This window comes from Panthera onca, chromosome C1 (genome assembly GCF_046562875.1).
Source record: "Panthera onca isolate mPanOnc1 chromosome C1, mPanOnc1 haplotype 2, whole genome shotgun sequence".
NCBI lineage: Eukaryota > Metazoa > Chordata > Mammalia > Carnivora > Felidae > Panthera > Panthera onca.
The window spans coordinates 195909082-195933455 of record NC_138346.1 but is presented as its reverse complement, the minus strand read 5'-3'; the positions used below and the strand labels follow the sequence as shown (position 1 = coordinate 195933455).

Below are 24374 nucleotides of genomic sequence, written 5' to 3'. Positions count from 1 at the left end.
ACTCAAGAAGATTCCTGCATTAGGTAGGGTGATCTCTATGATCTCTTCTGGCATGGGGATTTCAGATTCTTAAAAATATTTATTGAATGAATTCTGTTGATTCAAAGAGATATGAAGCTTCTGGGAGTTTCCTTGCTGATGAGAAAAATTCAGACAAGTCCTGTGGTCACTACATAGGGAGATCCCCATGGAGGTCACGTCGACCTGGGGAACATGGAGCCCTGACCAGGTCACATCCCAATACTTGCTATAGGCCTAACCACTCACCCTTGCCATGTGATGTTTCGATAATCCAGGTGCAGTTCAAGTTGTTGGGGTAGAAGTCGGGAAACCCTGGTGACAAGATGGTCCCACTGGAGCCTTGAATGAAGCCACCACAGAGTGCTACGAGAGTGAAGAACGTGGTCAAAGACTGGAGTGGCTTGGGGAGCACCCCCACCCCAACCAATATTCCTGGGAACTTGGGAGCCATCTCCTCTCCACCCCCAGCCCTCACTGATGGAGTGGGAGAGTCAGTGCCCCTGCCAGCTCCTTTTTTTCATGGCAGGAAAGGAATCCACTACCTAAGCACCCCCATACAGTGTATCTCACCTTCACAGCTGGGCAGGGCCCGGCTCCACTGGAAGTTAGGCTCACATTCCAGGGGCTCCCCATCACTTAATGTGTAGCCTGAGTCACAGCTGAAGGTTACCAGAGCACCCACATAGAAGTCATTTCCATGGCGCTGCCCATTTACAGGGATCCCTGGATCCAGACAATGGTCTGACTGCAGTGTTATAGCTGGAAAAGAGAGCCCACAGCTGGAACAGACAGCTCACCATCACCATAGAGAGACCCCAGCTGGCTCACAAAGGGAAGGAGGAGAGAGCCCTGATTTACAGAAAGTTGAAGCTGCTATTTACCCATGCATCAAACGTGGCTGTCAATATCTGCTGAGAGGGTATTTAAAGACCTGTCTGTCAGAGAAAACAAGTTGGTTCTATTATTTGTTCATTCATTCATTCATTCATTCATTCATTCATTTAATTAACATAAGTTGAGTGTCCACTACAGTTTAGACACCACACTAAGTCTTAGGGATACAAACATGAGTAAGAAAATGAGGCTTTCCTCATGGCGCTCTCAATTGTGACTTTCTATGTTGGTCTACAAAGAATGGAAGGGACAGCCATCTTCTTCAACTGAGGCACCAGAGATGGATGCAGAAGGTGATGAGGGAGGGTGAGGGTGAGCAGGAGATGCCATCACCTTTTAACCTCACGATCCTCAAAGACTCTGTCCCCAGAGAGCCCGGCACAGTGGCACCCAACCACCTGCTCGCAGAGGAAGCCTTGTGGTGTGTAGATCATCAGCTTTCATTGTTTCCAAAGGCTCCCCTCTAAGCTCCCATGGGCTCTGACAGAGGCTGAGAGCAAGGGAGTGCCCCCTCCCCTAGGAGCACAGCCTAACAGAAAGCCACGGGGATGGGGCTAAGCTGGAGGCCCGCTGCTGGAACAGTCCTGGGTCCTTTCACCCACTGGAGAGCACCTTGTCATCTGCTTCCCTGCCAAGACTCACTTTCATAGCGGAGCTGGAAGCCGATGTCTGAGTGACTCTTGTCGGTAGAGAAGAGGAGGTAGAGGTAGTTGCTGGTGCTGATGAGGAACTGGGGAACCTGGGTCCCATGGTAAACCCCGATCAAGGGCGCTGAGTATGTCCGTCCATCTCGAACTTCCAGAGTATCATAGTTGACCTCGGTTTTAAATCTGCCAAAGATGGAAATGTAGACTTCTTGAGAAACTCGAGGTTTATTAATTTGCAAATGACAAAAGGCCCTGCCTGACCCAGGGCTTCAGGACAATCAGATTTTGGCTGGCTGGGACATTTAAATACAATAGTGATACAGAAGGGCCTTCTCTACTGCATTTAGCCCCTCCCCCTCCTCCCACAGCTAGGCAGCTCTCTTAGTCCTCCTTGTGGCCTGGACCAAGACTACTTATCTTAAGACCTAGAGGTGCAATGACTAGACTCATGGGGGTCAGAAGGATCTAGGCCAGAATTCAGTAAACTATAGCCCAGGGCCAAATCTGTTCTCTAGCCTATTTTTGGACGGCCTAAGAGCTAAGAATGGTTTTTAACATTTATATAGAGGTATGTTTTTAAAAAGTAAAAAATATGCAACAGATAACCACAAGTGGCCTACAAAACCTAAAATATTTACTATCGGGCTCTCACGGAAAAGTCTGAGCACTGCCGTTCTAGGCTGGGGATGCTCTGTACAGAAGAAGTTTGTCTTCAAACCTGGGTGACTACTTTCTCTACCCAACGGAAGCACCTGGGGTGGGAGGGGGAAGTGGGGGCATCTGAGCAGGATTTGGGTCAGAGGTCAGGAAGGCTGCCCTCCCATATTGCAAATTTCAGAGTTCTGCTCTTCAGATGCCAATGACTGCTTCAATGACTGGTGGGTCTATCTCCCATTCTCCCTCCTTGGGGGTAAGGGAGCCAGAGAGGCTCTGACATCCCAAGTGATACCCGCACCTTCTGCTCACCCCTCTGGTCATAAACAGCACAAACCCCACTACTGAGGTGGGACCAAGGCCAAGAGCAAAGCCAGTGTGGTCTGTCCCCACTCCCCAGGGCAATTTGCTCCAGTGTTCTCTGGCTTGGCTGACATTTCAGCATCGGTGCTGGTCCTTGTCCCTCAACCCCAGGTGCCCTCCCACACCACTCCTTAGAAAACCCCTTTGCTGCTGCCTCCAAGGTTGTGGGTGCAGGTACCTGTCAAAGGTGATTTTGATGGGGTAGCCTGGCTGGGCTTCGATCACCCAGGCACAGCTCAGAGCATCCTTGTAGAAGCCAGGCCAGCCTGGAGATAGGATGGTGCCACTGGGTGAAGTCAGATGACCACCGCAGGGAGCTGGGGGACAGAAGGGAGAGAAGGAGTTTTCTTGAGGGGACAAGTGAACAAACAGATAAAAACTCTCTCTATAAAACATATCTGCCAACAAGTATTGTTTTTGTTTTTATGGAGACTTACGTAAACTATATAAGCTGTGAGTTCTGTCTATTGGGATCTTTATAGATACGGCCCACTTACATCATTTGGACTTTTATTAAAGGCCGGAGGGGAGAAATAAAAATAATCCTTTAAACAAAGTCCTCTGCCATTCTGGAGGGGCTGAAGTACAGCTGATATTTGGGTCACACTGGTTTTTCACTTTGTTCCTCGCTCAATCAGCAGGCTTGTGGCAAAGGCAGAGACCAGGCAATCTCCTCATGCCTGGCGTGGTCTGGCAGTGGGCAATGGGCAGACCCCGACGCTAGGCTTGGAGCACCAGCACAACCTGTTCTACTATAAGCTCCATGAGGGCACGGACCTTATTAGTGGTCTAATACAAGTTGGGATCCCCAGCATTTAGCCTAGAGCTTGGCACACAGTTATCAGTGATTGCTGCTTGAATGAATAAATGAATGGATGGAAGGTTCATGGCAGGTGGCTCCACAAGACACTGCGTGGTCCAGACACGCCTCTGATCCTGCCACGCCTGTTATCTCAGTCCTTTGGTCTCTCTCTGCCCATCCCTCAGCGTCCCGTCCCCATCCGCCTCACCACTGCCTCTCCTGCCTCCAGACTCTTGGTCCTTGTGGTGCTCCTTAGAGCTACTCCAGTCTTCCTACTTCAGGCACGTGGTCAGCTTTCGTCACCCACCCCTTTTCAAGCTATGCTAGGCCACGCGACTGCTTTGCCCAGTAAAGTGAGGACAGAAGCAGCACGTGTCATGCCCACGGGGAACCTTTAGGAACCGGTGCACGGTTTGCAGTTTCCTGCCTCAGTGACTGTGACAGCGTGTCAAGATCGAAGTCCCTCCAAGCTGGGCCTTTAAGCGACTCTGAGGGGTAGAGCCACTGATGACCAGTGTCAAACATGCAGCTCAGGTAGTCTGTGTGAGATAGAAACTCCTGTTTTCAAGCCACTGAGATTTAGAGGTTGTATGTCAGTGCAGTCTAACCTAGCCCACCCAGACTAATACACATGCCTCCCCAGGACTACAACTAACACCCACGCTGTGGCCACTGTCGCCACCACTGCCACTCACGAGCTCACATGGACAGTCACGTTCATTCCTCATAAAACACAAACCCTGTAAGGGTGGCGCTATTATCCTCTGCATTTTACAGCTAAGAGAGAGTTATGGATGTTAAGCAACCAGCCCTGTGTTAGCAAGAACTAGAGCCTGGATTCAGACCTAGGAAGACAGCATAAATCCAGAGATCCTAAGCTAAGCAGGCTCCCGGTTTTAAAAGAACCTCTGCTTCCTTTGGAATCCCTTGCTATGAAGCTATCAGATGCCAAAAATGCCCTGAACAGGACCAGGAAGGAAATAAAAAGCTATCCACACTTGTATCTCTGCAATATTGTATATGTTTATCTCTAGGTAATCAGTCTCATAAAACATGGTCAAATATACACCTTTCCTTCTCTCAATTCTATAAACTTCTTGGAAACATCTAAAAATAATTGTCAAGAATTCTTCATAGAATGTTACATTAGGAAGTTTAATTAACGTGAGATATAATAACGATAATAATCGCACTAGAAGTAGAAACCCATGCCAATGACTTACGATGCTACTTCATGTGTATTATCTCATTGAAAGCCACACGGCATTTACACAGTTATTATGCCTATTTTACAGAGGAGAAAACTAAGGCTAAGCAGGCTAAAAGATGAGATCAAGAACTAATGGAGTCAGAGCTGGGATTTCACTTCAAGATCTCTGTCTCTAAATCCCCCTGCGGCACATAATGGTAGACAGCTGTAAGTGGCAGGAATGAGCTCACGGGGATTGAGAGTTTATTGTGTGTCAGGGCTTAACGTGGATTATTCTTGTGACAACTGAAACACTAAAAGACAGATACTACTGTTATCCTCATTTTATAGGTGGGGATTATCACCCCATTTTCAGTTAAGTTGAGGCTTGGAGAAACTTAAGTAGGAATATAGCATTTATACCAAATACCAAGAGAGTAAAGTGCAACATGAGGATTGTCACTTCTTGGGGAATCCCAGTTTTCCGGATCCATCCTTGCACCTCCCTGAACCTGCGAATGTGTTCCCCTGTTTCTCTGATGGACACACGAGACCTTGGAGGTGGAGGGGAGTGGGCCTACTGTTCCATCCCTGGGGTCTCCATGCAGGTATTAGCCTCAGCAGAAGCTGGGACTCTCTCTTGGCTTCAATTCAGCAAGGGCCCTGCCTCTTGGGTTGTGGATTGTAATATCCTCACTCTCCAGAAAGCTGTAGCTCACACAGCCACTTCGGGGCACAAATCTCAACAAAACCCTATCTGAAACAGGGAAACCCAAATCCTGCCTTTGCTAGTCACCACTTTGTGTTTTTCCGCTGTGTTGTTTCAATGCTTTGGCTGGTTCACCTCTTCTTCTGCCCATGTGATGCTCAGATGACCTCTCTATGCATTCAGTCCTTCACACCCGCTGGTTCATTTTCACATGCCAGGGTGACAGGTGCCAGGCACAGAGGAGGCGGGGGAGGGCTCCTGAATGCAATGTGTCTTTAACATTTGAAAAGACGCTCAGTCTCACTCTAACAAAATAGATACTAAAACTACAATGAGAAATGACTTCTCATCCATAAGATAGGCAAAACCCAAATTTAATGACATGTGAGGCTAAGGGAAACCTGGTACTCTAGCACCTTGCTGGTGGAAATGCAAAATAGCACAACCCCCGGGAAGTGAAATTTGGGAATGTCTAGCAAAACTCTTATGTGTTCGCTCTCTGACCCAGCAGTTCTCCTAGAACTCTATCCCAAAGATACACTTGCAAAACTATGACGTGTATACATACAAGGGCTATACAAGGCAGCACTATCTGTGATAGCAAAGGAGTGGAAAGGGCCCAAATGTTCAGCAACGGGGAGCAGACTGAATGAACTGGGGTATCAACAAGATGTACGATGCAGCTGTGAGCAAGCATGAGGAATATTCTATATAATGCCAGGGAGTGGTCCCCAGAATATATTAGCAAGTGAATAAAAAGCAAGGTAAAGAGGTTAAAAAGTAATTGTATGATTCCATTTAGCTAAGAGAGGGGAGGGACACACACACACACACACACACTCACTCATGTTAACAATCGATGAAAGAGTAAGCCAAAAACTCATGATTATCTATGGAGAGGAGGAGGAAAGGGGGTAGAGAAGAAAGGGGTAAAAGCTAGATTTTCTCAGAACATACCTTCTTTTAGGGGTTTAACTTTGGAACTGTGTAACTGTTTTTTCACCACTAAAAAGAAAGACTTAAAGTTGATAAGTGGTTTCTCAAAACTCAACAACAGAGTAAACGAAATGAATACGGTACGGGGTCACTTGCTAGCACCATCACATAGGGAGAAACTAGCGAAAGAGATTTTAGAGCGCTGTCCATCCCTAGTAGGATCCCGGAATGAGAGGAATTGCAAGTAAAACAACTTAAACCATCTGCAGTGATCACATTGCTGTTGCCAGTGGTGGTAGTTCAATTCCGAGACTCTTGAGTATGTGTTAGGGAATGAGAAATGACGCTGGTGTTGTAGGGAGCCGGAATTTTCAGCAGGAATGAGAGCAGGTCCTGATATGACATCAAGAAAGTGAAAAAGTAAGTGTTCTTACATCTGAAATGAAATGAGCCCATTATGCATTTTATGTTTAAAAAATGATTCTTTAGCTCTGTTCATTGAAAAGCCTTAGAGACGAGGGCCTACTCAATAGTAATAATTATGCTTGGTGCCCAGACTCTTAAGTATCATTTTCCACTAAAAAAGGGACCAGGGCTCCTTGGAGAAATGGCTGATTCCAGGTCAGGGACAGAAAATGTTCAAGATGAGGTTGGGCCACTTTCAAAAGCCTCCCACTGGCCGATGGGACAATTTGAGCATCGGTTAGAATAATAATTGCAGTGGATTTAAATACATAAAATATGTTCAAATCCACTGGACTGTAATGATATTTTAAAATGTTCAACTTTAGAAGATGTCAGGGAATCAGCTCATTGATATAAAAACTGCTAAAAAAAGGAAAATAATTAAGTTTTTCTCCTGCCTTTCCTTTATGAACTGTACCTCAGGGTAACCAAATAGTTGATGAGGGTGAGTTTTATTTAAGTATTCCAGCTTATAAAAGATGAAATGATAGCATGTAGGCATTCTGCACTCCCCAGACAAGGGCCACTGATGGCTCCTAACATCCTCAAATGAGAGACAACCAGACATTTGCACCTCTGATGGTGGCACAGAGCCCTGCCCGTAAAATATTCCGGTCAAAAAATGGAACCTAAATCTGATTAGGTTTGTAAGTCCTACTGCCAACTAAAGGAAATATAAGAGACACAGGACCATGTTAAAGAACCTCCCAGGGACATAATTGTCAAAATTCAGAGTGCAGGAGACACCTCAGGATAAATGACCTGGCTTCTTCAACAAAAAAAATCGCAAGGGGTGGGGGTAGACATCCACAGATTAAGACAGGTAAAACACACATGCTAACTATAATGTATGAACCTAAGGAGGATTCTGATTTTTTAAAAATATTTTAAAAATAAAGTGTTAGAGGGCCGCCGGGGTGGCTCAGTTCGTTAAGCGTCCAACTTTGGCTCAGGTCACACGATCTCACGATTTGTGGGTTTGAGCCCCGCATCGGGCTCTGTGCTGACAGCTCGGAGCCTGGAGCCTGCTTTGGATTCTGTGTCTCCATCTCTGTCTCTGCTCCTCCTCTGCTCATGCTCTGTCTCTGTCTCTGTCTCTCTCTCTCAAAAATAAATAAACATTAAAAAATTAAAAATAAAGTGTTAAATAATCATGGAAGTTTGATTGCATTAATTGATTAATAGGGGGCCTTAAACAGGTAGTCATTCAGGCTAAATAAAATCGTCAGGGTGGGGCCCTGATCCAAGAGGACTGGTGTCCTTATAAGAGGAGGAAGAGACACCACGGATGTGCACACAGAGAAAAGGCCACATGAGGACACAGTGAGAGGGTGGCCATGTGCAAGCCAAGGAAGAAGAGGCTTCAGGGGGAACTAAACCTGCCAGCGCCTTGATCTTGGGCTTACGGCTTCAGAACGGAGAGACAACAAATTTCTGTTGTTTAAGCTGCCCAGGCTGTGGTGTTTTGTTACAATGACATGAGATGACTAATACACTGGGCTTCTGGTGAGGGGCTGGTGGTCCCCACTGAGGGACGGCCCACCTCTCCTGACCTCTGAGGTTAAAGCTGTGCCAGGCAAGGAGCAATCGGGAACAGTGACAGAGCACAAGAGTATGACGAACTAGTCCTCAGGGAGCCTCACAAGGTGCTGGACACCGATCTACATGTGCTATTTCTTTTCCTGTATGTTTTACCTTCATAGCAACCCATAAGGAGGGTACTGGTATTAGCCTCATTTCAAGGTTGAGGAAATAGTTACAGGGAGGGTAGGTAACTGGTCCAGAAGCACACAGCCAAGAAGTGGCAGAGACAGGATTCAAACCCGGGTGGTCTGGTTCCAGAAATTTTAAGTGGTTGCTAACCACGTGGGAATGCCCACCTTCATACTGCCCTCAGAGGGGTTTTAGGTGACTAGGTGTCGAGCGTGAATGACAAGAAGTAGTGTAAGCCTTGCCCTGTGGTCTGCTAACTCCACCATTTTGTTGCAGAATAAAAGGAGAATGAACTCTGGGGTCAGACAGACCTCATTTGGTGATTAAGAGTGGTGGTTCTGGAATCAAGAGTCCTTGGGTTGGAATCTTGACTCTCCCATTCATTTAGCTGTGTGATCTTGAGCAAGTTACTTAGCTACTCTGTGCTTCAGTTTTTCTCATCTGTGAAATGAGGACACTAACAGGACTTACCTCCTAGGATTGTCACGAGGATTCGATAGGACAATGCATGCAAAGCACTTGGCCTAGTATTTAACACTCAGTAAATGCTCAAATGTTACCGGCCAGGGGGATCTCAGGCAAGTCAATTCACCTCACTGATTTGCAGCTTTCTCGTGCTTACAGCATGATTGCATCTTTCTCACAAGAGTGACCAGAAGATTAAGTGAGATCACATTAGAGACCCAATAACTCCTCTTACTTCTTCTTCGGAGGCCTAAATGAGCTACAGCTACCACTTTGATTCCTCTTGTGGGAATGGGGAGGACTGGCCTTCTGTCTTTTTTACAGGACTTTTTAATTTTCTGATTATAAAAGTAACACATCTGGCAGACATACAGAGAAAAACAATGTGGACGTGTTTACACCGAACTGTCAAACCATTTTCCTCTAGGGAGTGGGACTGGGAAATGAGAATTTTCACTTTGAACTTTATCTCACGTATTGTTTAAGTTTTTTACAACCACCAAGTATTACTGTAAAAATGAGAATCAATTTATCTCCTTTTTCCCCCCAGTGTATTTCTTATAAGTAGCATATTTTTTTAAGCCCAGTTTGAGATTCTTTGTCTTTTAATAAGGAGTTTAATTACCTTTACTGCCATAACTGATATGTTTGTCTTACAGCTGTCATTTTGTTTTATGCTGTCAATTTCTGATGCTTCCATGTGGTGTCCTGCCTTTTGCAACAGGCAATATGTTTCCTTTTGTTTTATTTTTCTACTGGGATAGGAGTAGAAAAGTTGCTTTTCATCCCATTTGTGGCTACTTTGAAGTCTTTCATAAACAGGGTGGAAATTCTATTCTCTGTAGTGAAATAATTCAAGACAAATACAGAAACAGTGGAGCCAAGAGTCTGGGTTTGAACTCTGGCTCCACTACTTACAAGCTGGGAGGACCCCGGGCAAGTGACTTAACCTCTCTGCACCCCAGTGGGGACAACAATTATACCTACTTCCTGCCTGAAGCAAGGCTAAGATGAGGTGACACCTGTAAAATACTTATCCCCATGGGGTATGGTTACTTGGTTCTTCCGGAAAATAGACGAGGAAGAGGTGAATGTGGGGGACAGATAACCGGGCAAGCCTGTGTAGGCGCCTTCACTGCCTGGAAGGCTTTTTTAGTACATTTCTGGCTTTAAACATATGGATCCCCTATGTCCTCAGTTCTCTAGATAAGGGGTCAGCAAACTGCAGCCTGGGGGCCAAATATGGCCCATCCACTTAAGCACTGTCTAAGGCTGTGTCTATGTAATGATGCCAGAGTTGAATAGAGACCATATGGCCCACAAAACCAAAGATACCTCCTCGCTGGCCCTTTAAGAAAGTTTGCCGACTTGCGTTTTAGAGCAACCAGATGATCATCCTTCTTTCTAAATTTAGGAGAAGACGCCATTTTCTCCCTTGTCCCATTATAGCCTCTCAAAAGCTAAGTGGCTCTTAGCATATATTAAAAGATTTTTTAAAAGACCATTAGCTTCTGCATTTAATTGTCCACAAGGTGGGGATACTTAATCAAAAACAAAACTAGAAAAAATGGAAAAGACAAAAGATGCTGATTACAAAGCGGGGTTCTCCTGAGGCTGGGATGTTGAGGGAAAGGAGCCACGGGGAGGCCAGGTCCCAGGGGCTCCTCCACCCCAACTGCTCCACTGGTTTAAGTCTGGGATTGGCCACCTGAGTTGGGGTCCCTCACGTGCCCCTCTGCTTTGTCGCTCCCTAGGTCCCCGAAAACTAGTTTGGCAGCAAATGCCCACCACCCTGAGGAAACTGAGCAGGCTCTCCCCTGGGCCAAGTTCAGAGTCTCTCCAACGGGCTGCCCCCTATTTCTGGCTGCTTGCTGACCACGAACGCCCGGGTCCCCCATCCTCCCAAGGGAATGGATGAGATAGTTTTAATTTCAAAATTAGGACTGTGCCTATGAAACAGTGAGTCCAATTCTCCCATGCATTCATACGTGGTCTCGAGTATTCCACTGCACTGGTGGAGCTAGGGTCTAGAAGCACCCGATTCAGGAGGGTGGGCAAGGAATTGGTTTCTGCCTCTTCAGAGGGGGCCAGCTCCACTGAGACCAAGTTGCCACAGGCTTTTGGGACCCTGGGAGACTGGGCTTCTGCCCAGAAGAGAATCTAGGTGGGGAGACAGAACCAAAGGCCACGGAACTGGTAAAGAAAAATGATATGGTGTTGAGACCAAGTGTCCAATAGAGTGGTCCAGCAGTGGCCCAAGGCAAACAAAAGGAATTAGGAAAAGGGAGGGAGACAGTGGGGAAGAGTGAGAGACAGCGGGGAAGATGCCTCGGATGAGATGGGCCAAGATGAGGACAACCAAAGAAGTCAGAGGACAGAATGAGGGAGAATAAGGGGCAATCTCACGGAGCTTACAAACCAGTGACAGCACAGCTAACAGTTTGGGGTACTTACTTTATGCCAGGAACTACCCTTTATCTATGTATCTTATTATTATCCCCTCCCTTCTGTTTTTGCTGGAAGAAGCAGAGGCTAAGAGGGAAAAGGTGATTTGCCAGGATTCCAGCCTACACCCCAAGGACTCGAAAGCCCACTGTAAACCCAGACCCTCTGCCACAAGCATTGAGCGGTCAGCGGTCTCTCCTGTCCTCTCCCCTCCCCCACCCATCACCTCCGGGGCAGTGCTTTCTCTAAGGCCCCCTTTTGTTCTCCTGTTCTTCCCACCTGCTGGCCAGGGTGCTCAGATTTGGGCCTGGGGACTGGGTACGTAAAGAGGTCAGTTAGGTCTCCAACTCTGTCCACCACGTGAAATGACAGGAAGAAGCTTTCTGCTCCCGAAAGGAGAGGACTACAGCCCCTACCTCCACGGCCCCCATCAAGGGGGGCCTCCAAGGGGCCCATGGATACTCTCCTTTCATCCATCATTATCAGGGGCCTGTTCTGTGCCAGGCACTGTGCTTGGTATGCACATCCGATACGATTCCTGCCCTCGAGAAGCTTAATCTGTGTTTTAAATGCCTGCAGCTTGGTAGAACGGATGGCTGGTCTCTGCAACTAAGTCAAAATCTGTTCTGTGCGGCGAGGCAGGATTGAGGGGATGCCATAGTAACCCCGTGCTTGCTTCCAGCTGTGTTCCTTCTGGCTGGTCTGCCTGTAGCCTTCTGAAGGCTGACCCCAAGGGTACGAAGGCAGCATTTAACAGGAGCACAAAGGCCAGGGCTGAGAGATGTCCCGGGGAACCGGGGAAGATGAGCACGTGGAGGAGAGAGAGGCAAGCAGCCAGAAAGACCCGAAGTTCCATGGCACTGCCAATGCTTTGGGCTCATGGAGCTCCCCTGGGCAGGAGCTGGAAGCAGGGCTCCTAAGAGCTGTGGTACTGAGAGAGCTCCCAGTTGAAAGAAGTGTTTTTGATGTCTGAACATCTGAACCCAGAATTTCTCCAGTTTAATCTCTGGTTACAATTCAAATTTCTACACGAAGTAGTTCTGTAAAGCCCCTGCCATCCCAGTGTGAGGGTGAGAGGGTGGCCTGGGTCCTGAAAGAAGAGGAAGGACCCTCTCTGGCTGACAGCCACAGTCCCCAGCCCTGGCAGGCACATACCTTCACATCGCAGCACGGCGCTGTTCCAGACCACGCTGCCCTCCTTCAGGATGCAGGTGATGGTCTCCGAGCCCTGAGTCCCGAGGAAGCCTTCGTCACAGAGGAAGGAGATGGAGCTTCCCAGCTGGAGGCTGTCACCAAACCGTTTGCCATTTACCGGAACGCCAGGATCTGGGCACTCGTTGTGTCGGAAGGCTGTGGGGACGGGGGTCAAGGACGTGATTTGGTAGAGCTGGTGTGCAGAGGGACCCCCAAAGAAAACAAGCTCCATTATGATAGTCAACCCTAGACCTCCACCACTTCCACGAGAACCTGCCACGCTGGAGAGAGAGCCAGACGCTCTAGAGGCAGGTACCCCAGAACCAATGAGCCACACTGGGCATGAAGTGGGTGGTTGTTAGACTTGATCTCCTGCCTTCCTGAGCACTGAATCCAATTTCGTCCTAAGAAACATATATCGATCAGGCAGTGGATTAAGTATTTCTGATGCAGTTCATTTACATCATATGATTCTGGGAAGTAGACACGATCACCCCAGTTTACAAATGAGGAAACTGAGGTTCAACGTTGCTTAGGAGCAGGGCTGTCTCCTCCTGTCACATCCATTCCATGCGTCCCTAACTTCAGACAGTATGAGATCATTTATGTTGCAGATGAGCTGGACTCCAAGTCCTGTGACACTAAGAGACACTAAGCATTATAAAGTAGGTGCCCTGGACTCAACCCTGTCTGAAGCCATTTCCTTCATTTCCTTGTGTGTTGTCAGGCTGCCTCTCACTCTGTCTGGGTAACTGATACCGCAGCGGGGATGGGGCAGAGGAAAGAGAGCACTTGCCGGTTTGATTGAGCTTTGCTTCTTGTTAGTTACATGGGTCTGGGCAACTTACATAATCTAGCTGAACCTTCATTTCCTGACCTATAAAATGGAGACAGTAATACACTGGCAGGGTCATTCTGGGATAGAAATAATAGGGAAGTTGGTATGAATTTGAAAGTGGAGAATGTTCGGGACTGCACCTGAAAGATGGTAAGTACTCCCTGAGTATGAGTCCCCTTCCTTCTTCCCCACTGGGTCTCCACTGAGCTCGTTCCCAGCCTGCCTTGATTAGGGGTGCCGTGGTTCTCATACTCAGGTCTCTGAGCCACACCCCATCTGCATCCCTGCTGTTGTGAGCGTGGCGCTTTCCAGGCGAGACCAGGCTCCATGGCGGCACAGGCACATGCCCCCTTAAATCAAGAACTCAATCTGCAAGCCTCTGAAATTCCCTAGTGATTGAAACATTTGCACAACCAGAAACAGAAGGGCCCCGGGGGCTGCGGGATCTTGCTGGAGGCAAGAGACCTGAAAAGCTAGGGATCCTTCCTACTGATGGGGAGCTGCGGGAGCAAGCGATGTGGAGACGACTGTGATGATCCCTTGCAGCCTCGCGGATGCCCCAACACTCTTCCCACTGAATTGCTAAGCCCAGCTCAGCCCAGACTTAGTCTCTCCACCTTCCTTCATTAGCAACGGTGACCATGAGGTTGCTTTGACATTTAGAAAGATGGTGTGGGAAGAAGAGTGGTGCTCGGGGCCCAGAAGTCTGGACACACATGTCTCTTCAAAACCCAATCAGTCACACGTGCGCACGCTGACATGTGCACGCACAAAGGGACGCACACGTGCAGGGATATGAAGCTACTTCCAACATCTGGGCCCAAAGGTTCTAAGTCAAGGATTTACATACTGCTCAGTTCTACCTGTGCACTTTTTCAAGCCTCGGTTTCCTGGCATGTAGAAGGGGTAGAAAGAGCTTAGCTACTGAAGTTTCTGCTGAGCAGCTGGTGGTGATGGCCACGGAGGCACTCACACAGCAGGTGCTCAGGAGACAGCAGCTACCGTCTTCATTGTTCAAAATGCCCCACAGAAGGATTAGCTCTGAGGAGCGCTGGGGATGAAAATGGGATCACTGATCCTTGTTACCGGATCAAGCTTCAAGTCAGCACAAGGGGAACCTCCCAGGGTTCTCTTGCTATGGGGAAGCTACCTGGGAGGTGAGCTCCCTGACACTGGGCAGATTAAAGCTCAGCCTAGATGATCATCATCTGCATGTGACCGAGGAGCTTGATGTCCGAGTCCCCAAACACTTGTCCATGGACTATTGTTGCACCAGCTACAGCAGAATCACTTCAGAAGCCTGTAAAAATGTAGATTATGGGGCTTCGTCCCCTTAGGGATTCTGATTCAGCAATGGGGCCTGGATTTAAAACAATTACTTCTATTTATCCATCCAACTATCTGTATAAATGCACAGAAAAATATCTGATGTCTGCAATGATATTTGCTGGCAAGAATCATTTCTGGGTGGGGCGATTTTAGGGTCGTAGTTAGTACTTTCTCTTTGATCTGCCCTATTTGTTGAGTATTTATGTGTTAGATGCATGTCATTTTTCTAGTGGTAGAGAAGCCTTGGAGAGGAATGCTAGGTAATAGCTCGATCCTCACTTAGGTCAGATCTGCTGCCTTTTGCCTCTCCCCCCACCCCTGGGGACTTAGCATGTGCTGCTTTTTGGAAAGAGGGCACTTCCTAGGTTTAGCTAGGAGACTCAGTAGCCAGTTTGTCCCAGGCTCCCCATTGATGTCTGCACCTGCTGAACCTGTGGAGTTTCCAGCCCTCACCATGCTGCAAAGTGGGCTCCCTGGCATACCTCTTACCCTTCTTTCTACTCCTACCAGGGAGAGAAAAAGGGCATTACTCACTCATAGATCTCTCCATTTAGTAAATATTTACTGATTCTTACCTTTCCAGAGCTCACTATCTCATGGTAAAGCAAGGATGAGGGTAGATAAGCTAGAAGCTAGAGTGGCAGTGCTAGACTGGGAAGACTGAGGAAGACAGACTGGGTTCTGCTTCCTCCTGCCTGTGGATGGTGGGAAGATCTCCAGATCCCTGGAGGAGGCATGCCCTGAGAAGACTGATTGTTTCTAGCAAGTTTACTACCCTGAAGAAGGTGCTGAAGGGAACATCAGGAAAGGGCTTTAGCTTGGGTAGTTCCTTAGAATCTGAGGTCCCCAATGGTCCACCATTTGGCACCTGCTGTCTTCAGCTCAACTAGACCCCAGGGACAGGCGGGACAAGGAAGCAAGACCTCTATGCCAAGGAGTGGGGTGGGGGCTAGGAGATCAGTTCTGTCAAAAAGTACCAGACTGGGGCGCCTGGGTGGCTCAGTCAGTTCAGCGTCTGACTCGATTTTGGCTCAGCTCATGATCTCACAGTGATGAGCTCAAGCCCCTTAACGGGTTGTGAGCTGAGCACGGAGCCTGCTTAAGATTCTCTCTCTCTTCCTCTGCCCCTACCCCACTCTCTCTTAAAAAAAAGTACCAGACTATGTGAATGTTTGTGTGCATAGAGTGAAGTGTGAATTGGGGGCTTGCATTTCACAAGAAGCCTCTGGAAGAGATTAATTGCTCAGGCAGACCCAGCTTCAGCCCCACTTGACTGTTTGCCATTAGCTAAGTTCACTGGGTCTACAGTAAACTCATTATGACCTGATAAGCACTTGTTGCTATCACTGGCAGCTTGCTATTTCCATCCCACCCTGACTATCACCCCAGGAGGCAGAGACATGGAAAGAATTACCCCTTAGCTTCAAGCTGCTTCTAGAGAAGGGGCCCAGTATGAAAACTGGAGGTGATAACTTTTGGACTGTGGGCCTGAGAGGGGCAATGAGGAAATGTCCCCAAAACAAGGCTAAGAAAGCTCAGTTCCAAGCAGAAACACTGCTTAGGACCATTGTTTCTGATTTGACTATGGGGGTGGGAACTGGGCAAAGTGTGGTGCAAGAGCCCCACTGGGGCTCCCTGAAGTCAACAGTAAGCAGGTGTTCAAGGACAGGGAGGGGCACAATGGAGTGGGATGGGCAACGATGTACGGCTGACACAGGCTTCATCTCCCTTGGGCTCTTCCTGGTTCTAATTGGGCCTTCTAGGAGGGGGAGGCGAAGAGGGAAAAATGAGGTTCCAGCCTTGTTATACATTACATATGGCGCCTATAGGAAATAGATGCTCAAAAGAGAGCCACGTGGTAGGAAAGAGCACCCTGGCCAGCAGCCTGCACTTTCTGCTTTTCCTGGCCTTGCCGGAGCACCATGCCGGGGCACTGCAGCCCTGCAAAGCCCTTGGAGCTGGCCCACCCATGTCAATGCTCCTCCATGGGGGCACCCTGGACCAGGCCCAGAGGCTGATGTGCAGAAGGACGGAGTGGGGACTCACTGGTGAAAGTGATGTTGAAACCCCTCTTCCCTGTGGAGTGGTCAGTCTGGAACTCGAGACGGGCCACGTGGCCGCTGCTTGTGATGGAAGAGGGGAGCTGGTTTCCTGAGAAGGTGCCCAGGACTGGGGCCTCAGCCGTGGCCCCATCCTTGATGACCAGGAAGTCGAACTGAGGTTCTACATCGATGTCGTTGAAAGCCAGGTGGATGCGGCTCTCAGGCCGGGCCAGGATGAGCCAGACACAGTGGAGGTGGTTGCCGTAGTCCTCTGGGTAGTTGGGCGACAGGACGACCCCAGAGGGGCTGGTGAAGTTGAAGAAGCAAGAAACTGTAAGAGAAGAGCGGTGGAGGTCAGTGAGCATCCCTGCACTCTGCCTGGGCTACTGAGGGTTGGCACAGGGAACATTTCTTTAGCCTAAAGAGCAGCAGAAAGAAATGATGACACAGGGTTGGGCCAGACTGGCTGGGCTCTGAGCTCTAGGAGGGAGACACGTTGGCTCCATCCTTGGTATGGTGCTGGGAAGGGCCCCTCTGGCAAACCACAGACATGGTGGAGTTGGTCTACTCTTGGCCCCTCTCCCCCTTACAGCGTGCTCATCCCAGGAAGTGTCTGTAAACTCCTGGTCCCTTGTATCGGGGAAAAACCATCCTTCAAGCTTAAGTAGGGTCACAGAGCCCAGCTTCTCCTAGCTGGTGGTGATCCGTTGGCTGGTAACCAGGGTCTGGGTATGCCAAGTCCATTTCTCCTCTTTAAACACTTGTGGTGGGAAAATAATAGGTATGCCCTGGGGATTCTGGCAACCTCGAAGTTACATACGTATGCTAAGGAGGTGCTGGGTAAACATTGTCTCTCAGAGACCAGAGCTTTGGAAGAAACCTGGGGCAGGGGTCATGGTGCCTCATCTGGATGCCTTGCCCTCTTCCTGTCCTCTCTACTTTACCCTATGGACACACTCTTCTGAAAATCCTTATTTTCAACCCTTTTCATGCCAGTGACTAACAGACCCTGGAACAAGGCTGAGGCAAGGGAAATGCTATAAATGGAAAAACAAACAAGCGAACATTAAACCAAAATTAAAAAGGAAAATAATACAATGAAAAAAATTGCAACAGATATGCCAAAGGGTAAATATCAATATTAAATTCGAGTCTTCGTAATTGTATAAGAACATCACAAAGATGAGCAAAGAATATGCTCACAGGATTCATAGGAGAAAAAATAGAATTAATATGAAAACACAGTCCATTTCACAAGTAAAAAAATAAAGAAAAAATATACAGCCCAATATTGTTAAGGCTTTGTGGAAACTCATGTGTATTTATTGCCAGTTGCAGAGTAAAGTTGATATAATCCTTTCGGAAGGGAGTATATGAATTCTTATCAACAGCCACAAAACTATTCAAATATTCTGACTCAGTAATCTCTAGGAATTAATTTAAAAGAAAAAGAGCCACATGGACAAAGATGTTTATAGTGACATAATTTTATTACAGAGAAAAAATGTGAGCAACCTATATACGAGCCTAATAATAGGTGGTAAATTATAGCCTTTAATGTGATGCTGTTTGAGCGAAATCATTAAAGTGATAAATATGACCCTGTAGAAAGAAGAACGTTAAGCATCAATTTAAGTAAAACAGTAGATCATAAAATTATATGTATACTTCTGATTATAGCTATTACATATTTATTTACATGTGGATAAAGACTGGACATGAGCCCCCGAATAAAAATTGTTTCCGAGTAATAGGTTTTGGGGTAATACTTTTTCAAAATGAAAACAATATTTAATTTTCCTGACTGCAAAAAATGAGATAGGCTTATACTAAAAATTTTTTAATGTAAAAGTATAAAGAGGGTAGGAAATAATATGGACAAACATCTGAATCTCTTTATAACATTTATGTTGATGTTTGGTGTTCATAATACAGAAACTTCGGTAAGCATAGTATTTGGCTTATTAATTATAATGAAGCTCAGGTGAAAAATAATAATGAAGTCATGCTTGCAAAACAAACACACAAAACAAAGGAACCGGTCACTCTTTATGTTGAGTTTCTCCTTTCTTCCCCTGACTCTATCAGTCTTCCCCTTTTCTATGTTAGGTATTTCTTTTCCAACCTGCTACTCAAAGCCCTTCCATCCAGTTCTGCAGAGTGAACCTGGTCCCTAAGACACATTCAGTCTCACCCTTGTAATCTCTGTGTTTTAGAGGTATAGAAAGAGTCTGAGCCAAGGGGAGAGCTGGACATGAAAATGCTTTTAGGCAACACAATATATAATTAATAGTGATTATTATAATATATTAATGGCGGTTACTAAGTGCAGGCATTGTTCTGAGCACTGTCATCAATTACTCAATTTAGCTGTCACAATAACACTATTTGGTAGGTAGCCCATTTTAAAGATGAAGACACTGAGGCACATAGACGTTAAGTAATTTGCCAGGGTTGCTCGGCCAGTAAGTTGTAACAAACATCAAGTTCAAAGCCATCTGACTCCAGGAGCCAAGCTCATAGCCACCCCTCAACATCTTCTTCCAGTTTGAGAATAGTACTGCCCACTGGGCCTAATGGAGTCCTTGGGAGTGTTCTCAAAATTTGCTGAATATCAGTCTATCAGTCCTAACGACTACATTAGCATTGAAGTGGGGGGCCTCTAGGCTGGCCATGGATGCCCTCCCCCCAAATCCATGCCATCTCCAGCTGCAAGCATAATGCCAATTGTGAGGAATCTTAACCCAACAAGGCCAACGATCTTGAAGACAAGGGGAAAAATCATGAGCCCTGCCTACCAGGAGAACCACACCAGAGTGGACTGGAGGCAAAGAGAAGTGCTATGATTTCAGAGGGAAGACCATCACGGAAGCATGTGCACAAATGGGTTTGTTGCACAGGAGAATTTAATGAACATCATCTGAGTCCCCCACCCCCACTCCATCACTCTGTCACATTATTCTTTTTTCTTTATACCCTTTTTTCTGGGTTGCCATCTTGCAAAGCTCCAGGGGCACCATTTTGGCCAGATATATATGGTAGCTTTACCTATCACTCTCTAAAATTATCTTGTTTACTCGTTTGTTTATGGTCCATCCCTCCCTCTCCCCAACACATGCACATATGCTCCATGACAGTAGAAATCTTGTCTGTTTGACGCCTCTGGGTCCCTAATGTCTCCCACTGTGCATGGTGCACTCATGGTGGGTGCTCAATCAACACTTGCTGAATGAATCAATGAGTATAGTTGACCCCTGAACAGCACAGGTTTGAACTACACACATCCACTTACATGTCAAAAAAGATTTTTTTTGGATAAATACAGCACAGTACTGTAAATGTATTTTCTATTCCTTATGACTTTCTTAATAACATTTGCTTTTCACTAGCTTACTTTATTGTAAGGATACAATATATAATACACATACCATACAAAATATGTGTTAATCAACTGTTTATGTTATTGGTAAGGCTTTTGGTCAGCAGTTGGGTATTAGTAGTTCAGTTTTTAAGGAGTTAAAAGTTATATGTGGATTTTTTTGACTGTACAGGGTTTGGAGGGCAGGTTGGCGCCCCTACCCCCATGTCATTCAAGGGTTAACTGTATTTAACGTTTGATACCATCTGAAAAGATGGGACATGAATACGTGTGCCTCATTTCCTCATTCTATTCCAACCCCAAAGCAACAGAATTGACCAAAGTCTGAAAAACAGGTGGATACCTGAGTCAGCTCTGGAAAAAATACTGTGCCATCACCCTTAATGCATTTCTCATAGACACAGTACAGATTTGTTCCTAAATAACTTAGAGTAGAAAAGAGAGTGACCCAGCCAAGTTGCTAAACAGCAAAGCCAGTAGAAACTGCTCCCAATGTCAAAGGCCATAAAAAATATATTATGCACATAACTTTCATTTAAAAAAAAAACACTCAAAGATGTTTTCTACACAACTGAGAGATGAATCAAAATGAAGAACTCAAATGGGAAGTTATGGTTAATATAAAATGAAAAAGATTAGTAAGTAGCAAATAAAACATATAGTAAAGAATCTAATTTCTATAAACACCGTTCTAAAACAGAATGCAAGTGTAACAAATATTCCTTTGAAGAGAAGATAAAAGATCTCACTCCTGCCTAAACCCCAGGGTAAACACTGCAGATGACACTGATATAAAGCGTAAAGTTGGAGCAAGGAGATATGTTAATTTCCTCATCTTGCAAGAAACTCTGTTATATAGTTTCTGTGGTTAATTAGAGAAATATAGGTTAGAGCATGTTTTTAAAGATGTTAAGAGTAATTAGTAATAGACTATAAAGTAGCTTATCTTCAAAATTACCAAAGGGGAAAAAGGAAAGCAGTCAATTTAGCAAAAAATGGAATTCAAAGGAAAGCAACAAGGAAGCATAAAGAGGGGAAATGTAAAGTAAATGCTAAAAAAAAAAAAAGACAAGAGACAAACATTATTTATGACAGTACATGTATATAGGTTAATCTATCCCAGTAAATTATAATCCTCATTTTGGAATAACATACATAGCTTCCACAAAGGGACTCAGAGGTTAAAAAGAAAGGGGCCAAGACAGCTCAGACTTCACATTAGAAGAATATTAGAATTTACAAATGCCGAGGCTCCAGAAATTCCTATGTATTTGGTGGAGTGGGTCCAGAGCATCACAGGTTTAAAAAGCTCCCCAGGTGACCCTATATGTGCAACCAAATTTTCGGAAGGACTGGTGGAGGCAAACGCAAACCACATGAATAAGGAGTTTCAATATTAAGATCAACCCCTTGGATGTTATAATATCACACCGGACTCGTGGATGATCCTTATTCTGGTCAACAGTCCTATGGCAGCTACCAAGACACATTTCTTCTTGTACCTGGAAGGAGATGAGCTTGTAAACAGACACTAATAGAACAAGGATGTGGTCCTGCAAAGCTCGGTCTTAACACCCCAAGAGACAACTCAGATTTGTTGCCAGGACAGGAAAAGGGAGCATGTATCATTCCAGAAAGGTCTAATCTCTCTCACTCTGGAAAATTATGTTTGCATGTTACATTGAAGTTTTTCCGTTAAGAGAATAGAGTTTGTTTCTCAGTGTCCAAAATGAGGAAAACATGAAATGTTGTCATTGGATCTTATCACCATCAATTGTCCAAGTTAAAAGAGGCAGATAAGGTGCCTACCCAATTCGGATGTAGTTATGTTCATGGATCTTGACCTTGGATAAACCTTTAAGTCAGAGGGCTCTTACCTGGCTCAGACTTTTGAAAAATAATAAAGGTGGCAAACTCATTAACAGGTGCATGCCTAATTACTGTGTGTGATATCAGATTGTTATTTGACAGGATCTTGAGTGAAAAACGCAAGGGGCGTGTTGAAAAACCCCCTCTTGTTATCTTGTCTTTTGGTGTTGTCACTGCTGGCTTCACTGCTTTCAAAACGATAATTCAATTACTGGGGGCCTGACAAAGTAAAACAAAATCCAAAGATGATATTGAAAAGATGGATGGTGCACACATTCCAAAATGAAAATATGATAGTTATGATATGTTATGGCCCAAAGCACTGACGCAGACCAAATCAACTATTTTTAAAAAATACAAGAGTTGGAGAAAAATATACTTGTCTGAAATCAAAAGTAAATAAAGATAAAGAGGACCTGTAAAATACTCTTGAGAGTGTATGTGCTACATGAAACTGTGTAGCAATGAGGAACATAACCCTCTTTATAAGCGCCCATGGAATATTACAGAAACAGACTTTATTTTAGGCTACAAGGAAATCTACACAAACTTCCCCACAAAACAAAAGCTGTGGGGGCCACATTTTCTGTTCACAGCGCAAATGAACTAGGAATCAGTAATAAAAGAACACAGAAAGATCTGTAAATCACTTGAGAATGCATAGAACCCTTTCTTAACTAAGTTTATTTGTTTACTTGTATTTAATTAGTTCATATAAAGTGCAATATTCATTTCAGACGTAGAATTCAGTGATTTGTCACCTACATACATCACCCAGTTCTCATCGCAAGGGCCCTCCTTAATACCTTGAGTTCAAAAAGGAACAGACTCTGTCAACACAGACCAGTTATATTAATGATGATGATGATATTAGGTCAAAGCTGTATTTCACAGAAAATTCATAGCCTTATTCATTATTAAATAATAGACAAATGAGTGAAATGAATGTGTAAGCTTAAAAGCTACAGAGAGAATAACTGAACAAGATCAAAGAAAGGAGAATAAAGTTAAGATAAAAACAGAAAAAAATAACTGGAGGGACCAATAAACAGGAAACTTCTCACTGATCTACTTAAGAAATAAAAATAGAGAGGGTATGTATACATAGAGACAGCATAGTAAAATTAAGGAGCTAAGCCAATTATAAAAGAATAGTATTATAACATACTAATAAATTTGAATTCTTGACTAAACAAAAGGTTCTAGGATTCTGAATTACCAAAATTGTGTGAAGGGAAAAACCTGAGGAAACTGGAACATACTTAAGGAGTAGGTGGTTTCATGGCCAGAACTTTAAAATTTTAAACACACCATCATAGCTATGCTATTTAAATTAATTTTGATACAAATACTCCCACAAAATTGTATGATACACATATTCACACCCACCTACTCAAACACCAACATACACACTGTGTAAAAAGAAATCCTATATGCAAATTGCTAGCAAATTAAATTCAGTCCCAAAACAACGAAAAACACAACCTATGTAATGAGAACAACAAAACTTTACTGATGGGTAGAAAAGAAAATTAAAAAATGGAGGGGAGCCTGGGGGGCTCAGTTGGTTAAATGTCCGACTTCGGCTCAGGTCATGATCTCAAGGTTCATGAGTTCGAGCCCCATGTTGGGCTCTGTACTGACAGCTCAGAGCCTAGAGCCTGCTTCGGATTCTGTGTCTCCCTCGCTCTCTGCCCCTCCTCCGCTTGCTCTCTCTCTCTCTCTCTCTCTCTCTCCCCCCCTCAAAAATAAACATTAAAAAAATTAAAAAACAATGGGAGACAAACTATTGATCTGTTATTTTGGATGAAGAGTTCATATAATTAAAATGACAATTATCCTCAAATCATTGTATAAACTGAACATAATTCCAGGTGTGACTCACACCAATTTTTTTTCCTTCCAGAACTTAAAACAATTGTAATACACAAGTGAAAAGAGCCAACCTCCTCTTAAAGTATGAGGTGTTAGTGGGCATTCCAAAATCGTCATATGTCTTAACTCACTAACCTTTATAACAACCCTCTGAGGTGGACACTACTTTCAAGTTTTACAGATGTAGAAGCTGAGTGCAGGTGTTCCGGTCACACAGCATGTGGGTAATGGGCTGGGATGTGAACCCAGTCAAACCAGTTCCAGAGCCCAAGCTCTCAGCCATGACACCTGCTTTCTCCCAGTGCAAGGAGGCTTTGCCAACTCAGACATAAAGCTTCAATAGTAAAATCTGTATTGTATTAGCTTCAGATGAGAGATCAATGGAGCCGGAAAAGAAAAGTTCAGAAACAGACACAGACACCTAAAAATTTAGTATATGACAAAGGGGGCTTTTCAAACTGGGAGGACAAAGGCAGACTGACCAATTAAGGAGGCTTGGACAAATGGCTAACCAGTTGTGGAAAAATTAGATTCGTGCCTCGCTC

At 45.3% G+C, this 24374-nt stretch overlaps 1 protein-coding gene across 5 annotated transcripts in view; it reads right to left on the bottom strand.

Moving 5' to 3' along the window:
* The window catches only part of CSMD2 (CUB and Sushi multiple domains 2), a 599309-nt gene that overhangs the window by 209818 nt on the left and 365117 nt on the right, over positions 1-24374 (bottom strand). For all 5 annotated transcript variants that reach the window (XM_078452082.2, XM_078452083.2, XM_078452084.2 and 2 more), the window contains 6 exons: positions 16711-17037; positions 12459-12653; positions 2758-2896; positions 1558-1745; positions 592-780; positions 268-384 (listed from right to left, as the gene is read on the bottom strand). In XM_078452082.2, the coding sequence (XP_078308208.2) occupies positions 268-384; positions 592-780; positions 1558-1745; positions 2758-2896; positions 12459-12653; positions 16711-17037 (1155 nt within the window). The remainder of the gene's footprint in view (positions 1-267; positions 385-591; positions 781-1557; positions 1746-2757; positions 2897-12458; positions 12654-16710; positions 17038-24374) is intronic.